The following is an 11,168-nucleotide window of genomic DNA, read 5'->3' as shown; positions in this document are numbered from 1 at the left end:
AGAGCCGCGGACTTGCAGAACCTTTCTTGTCTTCGCATTTTTCCGAAGAGTTGAAGGCGCTTAATTCCAACGCGAAAGGATCCCATAATCCGGTAGGCATCATCCTAAAGGGGATTGGTGGTCTGATGCATTATTCAATTGATAGCTAAATTGTCGAGATGGCGTCATGCGTCGAGCCCCTCATATTAGTTTAGGAACTTCGATTTGTCCCTTCTTTAAGAGGTATCGACACTTCGATGTTGAAAGAAACCAAAAACCCCCCCCTTTATCGCAGAGCGAAAGCCTGAGACCCATCCTCCCTTCCCATATTCAACCACCACCAACACCAACACCGCCGCCGCATCATCGGTGGTTGCGACAGCCCTTGACTAGAGCCGCTACCAATTCCAACGCATCTCTCTCGCTCGCGCCAGCGCCCATGCGCGTATGAGGTTGTACGGTTTATCGAGGAGCCTCGACCACCTCGAATACGAGGTCGTCGACGACCTATTTGGGCTCCACGTGTAGTGGGGACGCAAGCGCCGTGGTCAATTATCTCCTCTCAGAGATGTCTCACCGATCGATCGGCAGAAACGTCTTTTAAGCGTACTTCGATGGGAAAATTCAATATTCAATCGTTATTAGCGAATATCACGAGGAAGTCCAAATGTTAAAAAAAGACTAATTCTCACGAGTTTTGTTATCAAAGCTTCTCTATTGGAAATTTATTCTTATTTTTTCAATGTATTGACTACACACGATAATACGACACGAGTCATGCACAGAAAATGACAGTCTTGTTTTTTTTTTTTTAACTTGCGTGTCTAGTGAGTATCTCGGGAGACGAAGCTCTACGACTTACAAGCAATTTCGAGAGATCGAAATAGAGAGAGATGACGTGAGGATTAAGATGATAAATATACGAGAATTGACGTATCTTGATATTCGGAAGACATCCCCCTTGGTTCTTTCTTTAAATCTTTTCATTCGATGAAGATCTTATACGTCATTCTTTATTTTGTCAAGATAAAAAGCGAAATTGAAAAAAAAACACACACACACACGCATAAAACACGCCATGATGGAAGCAAACCGCACCATATAAAATTCGGATGATTACGTTTCCGAAGTGCACTCATTCGAGGTTTCATCAAAAGTAATGCCTTGAACCGAGATTTCGTCGTCATCCTTAATTGAAGCCGCCCCCTGTTTTGACCCCTTCCAAAATGTCGGACCTAACATCGTTCCTCCGTGCTACGCATCGCCATTTTTGACGTCCCGCGTACACCACGCAAGTGACCGTTTCCGGGAGCTTACCTACCTACCGCCCCCGGGGATCCGGGATCGCGATGATCTACCTGCCTCTCGCCGAGTCATCTGTGGACACTTCACTTCGGGCCCCTCCTTTTCAATCCTTAATCTAAAGAATGATCAAAGTGTTTTAGGTGGCGGGGCAATCTCAAAAGAATTTCGCCTAGCCCGTGACCGGAACGTATCACCTTTCGCTGATCGCGGACAGGTGGCGGCGGCAGCGATGGCTACCGGACCGGTCCTGGGGCCCGCGATCGCAACGGCGGGGCCGAGCAGTCAAGACAAGAATCGATGAACAGAGAGAGAGAGAGGCAGTGGCTTCAGCTGGCCGCGAATCATCCGTCATGGTGAATAGAGAGAGATATAGAGAGAGACAGGGAGAAAGCGAGAAAGCAAAAGAGGGAAACGACGTCGTCGAATATGTGCGCTCCCCGTCGAGATTCGCTTCGCGACTCCCCCCGGGTCAATTTTTCAAAAAGTTAAGAGGACGCGAAGAAGAAAAAGGCGAAGGAAAAGGCAAAGTCAGTTTCCCCGGGTGGAATCGTGACTCCTAATTTACCCTTTTTGCGCTTCTGCGGCACTAATTGGGAATCTCGGGCGGGTGCCACGTTCGACGCAAATCACGGGTCCGTCAATGCTCCGTATCCCATGTCGAAAAAAACACACCATGCCCAAATCAAGGTCCGAACGGCCCCGCGAATCCTATCAATTTAGACGCTCACATGGCAAATCTCGAACCCCATTATTAGATCAAAACATGAACTTTCGACGAAAGAGTCGTAAAAATTCGGTTCAGACGATGAGAGATATTTTCGTGCGGCTCGGTTCGGGCCCATCCGGCCAGGGAGTCGGATGGTGGGTACGATCGGCGCATGTGACGGGCATGATGCGCCGTACCCCTACAGCTGCAGCACTCGCAACAGGACAAAAAATCACGACCGCCCATCATGCAAACGCGCCTTAATAATTAAAGATTTTCGTCCGTCATTATTAGCCTACTCAGCAGTTAAAGAACCGGGTGAATCGCTTTTCCTTCATTGGCGTTTCATCCCACGCTCGAAAACGCACCCACGAAGCATTCACTGTTCTCACGCAAGCGCCACTCCCGAAAGGAAGTCCCTTTCCCGTGGAATTCTACCCTTTTTTTTTAAGCCATAACCACATCGACAGACGACACGCATCAAGATCGCGACATTGAGTAAGAGGATGAAGAAGAAGGAGAAGTTTCATGAAACGAATCTGTTATTTATAATAAAATATATATGTGGAAATATATATGTCTGAGGTACATGATAAAGCAATAGATCTATGACATCATCAGGACTGTGCACGAGACTCTCTCTAACTAAAGAAGCAGAAGCACCACCAGGAGTATGTACTCGACTCAAAAGACTCTCAAACCAGCAAAAGAACACACAGCAGCGACGCCAACGAAGGAGGAAGGAAGGGACTCCCGGATCCACCGCGTAAAAAAATCGCCTAGAGAGAAAACCCACATCAGAACAACCAACGTAAATATATCATCCCTACCACGGCTACTAGTGATAATAGAGTGCTGCAGACACCCGGAAACTATATAGAAAAAATCTCCGTCCCCATGCTCCGGAAGATCGGCGCGCCGCTTCAGATCCTGAGTGCTGACCCGAAGACGAGGGCCGCGACGGCAGCCACTCCGGCGGAGAGGATGGACGGGGTGACGGAGCTGGCCGGGGAGACGGGGCTGGGCGCCGGCGCCTCCTGGGCGGTCGCGGCGACCGCCATGGCGGCGACGAGGAGGGCCACCGCGGCCACGTTCGCGAACTTCACGGCCGCCATTGTCGCGATCTCGAGGTTTGAGAGAGGTTAGGAGAGCTTGAGAGACAGAGAGAGAGCTAGGGTTTTCGAGTGCAAGAGCGTAGGCAGAGTAAAAACAAAGGTGGTGCAGAGCGCCTATATATATAGAAAGAGAGAGCGGGCTGCACGGGCAGCTGCCCGGGGTGCACAGCTGGCGATTTCGTTGGTACAACAGCTGTGGTTTTTCTGTTGGCGGGGCCCAGCCGGGGATTTTTCGGAAGGGGAAGAAAAACGCGTGTCGCCTTGCGTCGTTTTGGGGTCGAGGAAGAGAAGCGCAAGAACGCGTCTCGGTGGGGAAAGAGGACGGTCTAAAACGACCGACGGGGGTCGTCGTCTTTGGCGTGGGGCGAGGGGTGAAAAGTAATAATTGGCAATTTAATTTTTTTTTTTTCTCGGTCCGGGTCGTAAAAGCGACGTCGTGCCCCGTTTGACGCTTCGGATCTGGTCCGCGAAAGCGACCGGCTCCTTCAGTTTCGCGGCGGCAGCCCCTCACGCGCCGCCGTGCCAGATGAATGGCCGGTCGCGTGCGCCGCTCCCCGACGGCCGCGGCGGGTGGAGGACACCGCCGGATCGCGGCGAGTGGGGCTTGATTTCCCCCGGGGGAGGGGGCGGCGTGCGGAAGGTAAGCGGCCATCGCGTGTCGTGCAAATCACGCGCGATCGTGCTGCCATGAGTGCGGCGAAGATGCCCTGGCTCGTTCCTCGGCCGGGGCGTGGGGCCCCACGTGCACCAATCTGTACGCCAAGAGGAGCCCGACACGTGTCCGTCTTCGATTTCCCGGCTTTTTCCTTCTTTTGGCCCCCACTCTTTCTTTTTTTTTCGAAAAATAATAAAAAAATCGACGTGACAGGTGTACGGTCGGATCCGATGTGCTGGAGGGAGGGAGACCCCTGTTATTTCCCAGTTTCCAAAACCTTCCGGCGGGTCGTTTTTTCTGGTCGCGGAAGTGGTCGGATCAGGTTCGGTCACCTATGTAATTGTTAGTGCGTTGAAACGTTGGATGCAACGAAAATTAAGAGTTGCTATAGCGTGGACGCATTCTAAAGAGCTAATTTTAATAAATGGACTCGATCAATAGAAAGATATATTATATTTTTGGTAAGATTTTTTCCACCTCGCCAATTCATAACATTAAATTTATTTGATTTAAAACGATTAGGATTTGAGTTTATGAATGTGATCAAATATGGATTGTTTTCTTTCTCGTCACCACCTTTTCTTGGATCAAGGGTTGTACAAATGCAAGCTTATATCTTTCTTAATGTCATCGGATTAATTTGAGAAAATAGACAAGTCAAGGAAAGAGATGAGGCCTTTTGTTTTTTTCCTATTTTCTGGCTTTCATGGAATGAGGGTCTAAATCATCACGGGACTGCAATTTTTGCAACATCTGATCCTTAAGCCCCGTTCCAACTGCAAAACCAAGAGTAAAAGCAAGAAAGCATCTGAAAGCAGCTTTTACCAAAACCATGTAGTTGAGGACCCAAAAAGGAAGCAAAAAATAAAAAAAATAAAAGCAAAAATCAATTGCTTGACCCAGACTCATGGTGATGACAAGGAACTACGAAGGAGCGAGAGGACTGCCAAAATGCCCATTTTTGTTTTTTTAATATTTATGGTCTCTCTGTCTCTGTCTCTGTCTCTCTCTCTCTGAGATACACAATTTCTTTTTTGGGGTTGGGGTGGTCCAACCATGTACCCACATCGCTGAGATTCTATTCTCCCCATTTTTTGCAATTATCATGAAAGTGAGACATTCTTTGGTGGGTGAGATTTGCAGACCAGGCACAGCTGTATGAGTGCAGAATAAGCATAGGCCAAAAAGATGTGGTCGATGATAGAGGGTTCCTCAGCAGAAAGAATCCATCTTCATTTGCATGTCTGTGCATATGCCTTTTCTCTTCACCCTCGCCAGAACAGGCACACATGCCATTGGGGTCAAATCAAATGAAACATCACATGACATATGACTTTATTCTGGGCATCTGCTCACTCCCTCTCTCTCTCTGAGCCAAGCATAGTGCTCTCAATTCAGGAAGCTATTTGCCCATTTGCTTCATCCACCTTCACGGTTCATGCTGTGTCTCCCCCATTCCTCTGCCCTTCATGCTTTTTTGTGCAGGGTGGAGATGGAGGCATGCCAGGATGTGAGGGATGGTCTTAGCCCATTCTTGATAGCGTGGTGTGTCTGCTTCATTGTTTCATACGGTTCTGAGAGGGCAACATTGAATTGGGCATACTTCAAAGTATCCCTCGTAATATTTCACAGTGGAGTAAGAACTACTTCGGCCAATCTAAGGTTAGCACAATAAATCGAACGCCAGAGAGTTGTCAATGCCCTTCTGTCTTCCACAACCATATCGACCGGGCAACAACGCTAAAATCACATCCCAAGTTTTCAAATCTCTCCCACTGCAGAGAACAGAGCAAATGACTCAATTCTTGCAGAAGCAGGATGGCGCAGAAGAAGCAACTCTTGAAACGATAATTCTCGATTTTTAGCACAAATCTCAATATGAAGTCAAAACTACAAGCTAGCCTCTCCTCTCTGTACATCAAGACTATATTGTCCGGGCGGTGCCTCTGATTATGCCTCATGTACAAACGAAGAAAGCAAACTAGGGACCCGAACAATTTCGAGCACCACCCAACGCATGGAATGTATAAAGGCAAATTTGAAATGCTTTCTTTTTTTGGCATCTCTTAATAGCCGAGGACCTTTGGAGCTAATTCAAGGAGAGGATGCAACGCACTCGGAGCAAACTTTCTTGCGAAAAGAAAACACGTTGAAGAGTTTCGCTTATTGTAGGTGCAACGCTGGTTCTTGCTTATTCTCCGCAAAAATTCTTCTGTAATATCAGACCTTCCAAATGTGGCGGGATGAGCGCCACCTCTCGACCAGTCCACCCACGTGATACTTCTATTGGCCAAGAGATGTCCTGCTTGGATGGTCAGCATAGTAGGGAAATAGTGCTCGTCAACATAGCACGCTGGCCTACAGAAAGTCTCAAATTTCGGGTGATAAGTAGCATCTTCCACAATGTTTATCGCGAGCTTTCGGTTGATTTCGAACCATTGTGATCCTTTACGCCATTGAGAGATGTTCACTTCGGGGGCCATATTCAAATTGTAGCGTCCTCTCCCGTATGGTCCGGGATCATCAAATGCACCCATGAAGCTATATCCGGACTTCATAATGTAGTGATAGATGAGGCTGAAGTTATACAGCGGAATGCATGATTCAGAAAGAAGAATGAACCGCTCATTGGATATGTCTAGCAATGCGTTGGCTAGGAGTCTTTTCTCTGCATCACACATGCTCATCCTGCCCCACTCAGACACCTGAAGGACAAAAGAACAGAGAAGCAAACCGTGAGAAGATTGAATAGAACAGAGACATTTAGATTAAATAGAACAGCTATGCAAAAAAGTATGACCTATAAATGAGCGTAAAAAAACTGTCCTCAGTCCTCTCCTGCAAGAAGATTAGTGTAACCACAAAAGCATGATTGAAAATGCTAATATTTGATTTGCTGCCCATGCTAACTGTTCACATGTAAGCAGAGAGAGCACAAAGGAACCATCAAATGCAGCACAATTTGTTCCTTTGCATTTACCATCCAATATAAATACTCCAAAACGCACATCCTTGTATTTATCTTTTCCAAAACATCATATAGTGAATAAGTCCTCTAAATAAGAAAGCCCAACCTAGAACAACCGGCGCTGCCATAGTTCAACCGGCAATTATCATCCTCACTTTATATTCCCAAAACACTAATGGCAAATCAACTTATATGAATGAGAAAAAGAGGAACAAAACCTGTCTACACTGTCTGCTGCACAAATTTTCCAGCAAGATCAAATCAAAACGAAAAATCCAAATATGGAAACATACAGATAATCCCAATTGACAGGTTAGCAACTATTTTCACATAATGTAATTAATGGATGAGCCATGGTTATCTCTCAGAACTCAACAGAGTAACAAATATTCCCTTGAGTTGAGTATCAACCATCTAGGCACAGAAGACTCCACCTACAACTATCAATCCAAACCAATTCCAACCATCTCCCTTTATCTTACACTTTAAAAACAGCAATTTTAAATGAACACTCCATAACCATGAAGATATTGACCCCACAATTAAATTCTCAGTCCAACAAAATTCCTACTGCAATGTCCCATATTGCTACTCCATATGTGGCCAGTAGTCGACTGCAATTCAAACATTCCGCACATTATCTGCGCCTCAGGCTGCATTAAAGTATTTTCTAGCCAGCAGACAATGTTCACATCCAGAGAACAACAAACGCTACATGTAATATTTGATAACAATGGCAATCTTAGATATGGAAGATAGCCACGATACTTGACTTGTATCCCAAAATTGTATTTCCCTAGTCATATTTGATAATGGCAGCTACCAGTGGTATGCTATCACCTAAATGCAGCCCTCAATCTCAACCTAGCTGACAGGAGATTGTGCCTTGTTAAATAGATTTGAGTTCTGAAATTCCACAAGACCATCATCCACTTGAAAAAACTAATACTCCAGAGCAAAACAGGAACCCAAACCAAAATAACCCAGACCAAGAAGCTGTTCTGGTGCTCGATATATTTAAAATACCACAAAGAGCAGACAACTGAAATATCGGAAAAGTAAGTAAATGATCCATACAGGTGCACACACCAGACGAGAAGAGATCATACCTGACTTGGGATTTGTCTCCTGTTAAATACCGACCAAGGATGAAAGTGGGCATGGAATGATGGATGGGAATGAATATAGATCGAATAAAGCCCCTCATGGCCCTTGAAGAACCTCTCCCAAAGAGGAGCCAGCGGCAATGGACCCTTGGTCAAGAACATGAAAGCAATTTTTGGAACTCTTCTGAATGGATACTTCTTGATTTTAGGAACAAGGGTCGCTCTCCAAAATAGTTCTTTATCGGACATATTATGAAGCAGATCCGACGGAGGCTGAATCCAACGGTCTAAACTGTTGGCTTCTTCATAGCACGGCTGAAAACTGGACCTAGCAGTCGTCACCATGCTTTGAATCCCAAAACGCCGAACAGTGTATATGCTAATGCCTGAAAATGCAATACACACTAACAGAAAAAGCACAAATAACTGAAGCAATCTCAGAGGCAACGCCTTTGTTTGGTTCGTCCTATTCGCCACAGGAAGATCCTTGCCTTCCTCTGACGATACTGCCCTTCCTTGCATATCTTCAAATCACTTGTACCGAAATTCTTCAGCAAAACATCAGATCCACAAACACCCCGCGAAACCGCGAAACTCCATCGAATTCATATTGCCGACAATCATCCTATAAATCTCCGTCTCGCCAACTTTAACAAACAAGCAAGCCCCTGTTTTTTTCTATAACCAGACACTAGTACAGATCCAACTACGCAAATAACCCAGAACCACCTTCCTTCCCTAGACAAAGAAGGCAAGAATTCCAAAAGGGCACTCAACAAGATTCGATTTTGTCGCCCAAAATCGACTAAAAGCTCGGGAATCAAACCTGGGCAGACGATCCGGTGCTTTACACGCACTAAACTGCGCCAGATTCAGCGGAAAGAAGACAACTTTGCACAGTGCTCACACGGATGCCATGGTTTCCGGGGTCAAATAGGAACTCGAGGATGTTAGGCAAAGTTGGGTCGGTCTCCACTCGAAAGCCCGAGTTCAACAGAAAGGTTGTCGAGAGAGAGACAGAGAGAACATGGGTGTGCGAGGAAACTGCCGGCTCGTTGATGTCGGATTCGGAGTTCGGTTTCCGAGAGCTCTCGCGCAGCTCCGCGGGTTCGATTTCGCAGGGGGAGAGAGAGGAGCTTTTGCTTTGTCGGGTCGCTTTTGCTTTTTCGTTGATTTGACGACGCGGTGGTGGGCGAACTTCTTGACGCTTCTCCCTTCCTCGGACTAGGCTACGTCGGGAAAGACAATTCCAACAGGGAAGGACCGGCGATTACGGGATTGGCCAGACATTTCAGTCGTGCCAGGACGGGTCTTTGCCCGACCTGTTGAACGAAGTTAAGGATGGAACGATGCAATCGTGGAAAGCATTAGCCCCGCATGTGGCGTGATTGTGCCAAAGTCAAACGTATTGGAAGGTGCGGACTTTTCGAGTTTGATCGTCTAATCAATGCTTCTGAACGGCCCTATTGATGAAATCTGACGAAATAAGACGAAAGGGTAAGGTTGGATAGATAGTGGAACATGAGATTGTTCATATACGATGAAACAGTGCATGAACATAAGATGTTGAAAGAGTAATCGAGCGCAACCAGTCGATATTCATTCGAATTGTGGAATTTGATGGATCTTATGCGAGTATTAGGAATATTATTTCTCACTTGTTGCTCTGATGGTATGACAACTGTTTCTTGGATTTTTTGTTATTTTATAGTCTGGAGTGTGCGTTCAAAAGTGAGTGAAGAGCCTTTATTATCTATTTTGACAAAAAATAATGGAGTTTTATTCATAAAGACAAGAAAGAGATACAACATCTTGGGAGCTCTGGAAATTAAGCTATTGCATTAATTTTTGCTTCTCCGTCATGTTTGTGTACAACCGTCATTTTTTCATGATTATTTCTTGTGCGAAAAATATGGAATCGGAGATCAACAATGGACACCATGGCCATACAAGTTTCGAGAATAGGGCAAGAAAAATAAAAACGACATATAGGGTACCTTTTGTTCTAAACAATACCTTAAAATGCTTTGACCACCGAGAATAGGCCGAGTAGAGGCCGAGAATCGGGCCTCGAAAAAGATTCCGGCCCACTTGATTGACCCACCACAACCCTCCTTTGGAGGGTTTGGGTAGCCACCCTGGATTCTCGCGATGCCAATCCCCAGGTAACCAGCCTTGGGGTAGGTACAAGGAAATGAAGGGGCTTGGCCAGGAAACTGGCCGGATAGGGTAGCTTGGATGGATCCACAAATTGACAATAAAAGATATGCTTTGATTTGCATATAGCGTCGTGTTAGGATGTGTCATGAGATTATTCAAGAAATTATAAATTTATTGTACTAATGCTAATTCGATCTTAAAACATTTTAATTGTGTAATTTAGTCTCTAAAACTTGTTAACTGAGTTTATCTAGCCAATTTTTGCTAAAAATCACTAATATAAATACCGGCTGTCTTATGTGGCCTGATTAGTACTGATGTGGATATTCTTAATTAAGATTTTAATGATTTTTTTCTTTTCTTTACTCTCTTATTTTTACTAAGGGGCTAAAAAGGGTTGACAGCCAACTCTTGCAGGATCTGAGTGAGGGACATGACACCCTTACCTAATTTGGGAATTGTGGCCTTGTCCAGACTAGGTGAGGGCCCATGAGCCCTTGCCTTGTGGCCAGTGAAGGTCAATTAACCACCCTTATTGATCCTCAGTCCACAAAAAAAGAAAAAATGCATTATAAAAATGAAAAATTAATAGAAAGGTCGATGTCAATGTTGACCAAAAGTGGTGAGTTGTCTTATATGGCATATCCAATGTTGATATTCTTAATTAATATTTTAATAATTTTTTTTTTTTACTTTTTTTTTTTTTTGTTACTCAGGATTTGACAAATGTTGCTGGCCAACTCTTGTAGGATCTTGGCAAGGGAAGCAACAACCTTGCCTAATTTGGGCATCGTGGCCTCGTCCAGACTAAGTGAGGGCCCATAAGCCCTTGCCTAGTGGCCAACGAGGGTCAACTAGCCACCTTTGCCGATCCTCAATCCACCAAAAAAAAAGAAAGAAAGAAAAGAGAAAATATATTATAAAAAATAAAAAAATATGAAATGTCAATGCTAGCCAAAATCGGCAAAAGGTGAAAGTATAATAGGATTTGGACTTGTTTTTGTTATTGTCCCTTAAATCACCTAGCCCCTTTTCTCATGGGCGGAGTCTCCATGAGAACACTCGTGTTCACGCATGAGATATGATCAATTAAGCACGGTTTTTATTTATAAACCGCCTAATGTGGTATCTTTATCCTTTGATGGACTCTTATATATTAAATAATATGCAATAT

At 45.1% G+C, this 11,168-nt stretch overlaps 1 protein-coding gene across 1 annotated transcript; it reads right to left on the bottom strand.

Moving 5' to 3' along the window:
• Positions 1-5,579: 5,579 nt before the first annotated feature.
• LOC104437817 (glycosyltransferase BC10) lies at positions 5,580-9,166 on the bottom strand. The gene is made up of 2 exons (XM_010050859.3): positions 7,838-9,166; positions 5,580-6,465 (listed from the first exon to the last, which is right to left on the bottom strand). The coding sequence occupies exons 1-2, from the start codon at positions 8,354-8,356 to the stop codon at positions 5,827-5,829; spliced, it is 1,158 nt and encodes a 385-aa protein (XP_010049161.1). The 5' UTR covers positions 8,357-9,166; the 3' UTR covers positions 5,580-5,826.
• Between the last annotated feature and the right edge of the window lie 2,002 nt (positions 9,167-11,168).

This window comes from Eucalyptus grandis, chromosome 3, assembly GCF_016545825.1.
Source record: "Eucalyptus grandis isolate ANBG69807.140 chromosome 3, ASM1654582v1, whole genome shotgun sequence".
NCBI lineage: Eukaryota > Viridiplantae > Streptophyta > Magnoliopsida > Myrtales > Myrtaceae > Eucalyptus > Eucalyptus grandis.
This window is presented reverse-complemented; position numbering and strand designations above follow the sequence as displayed.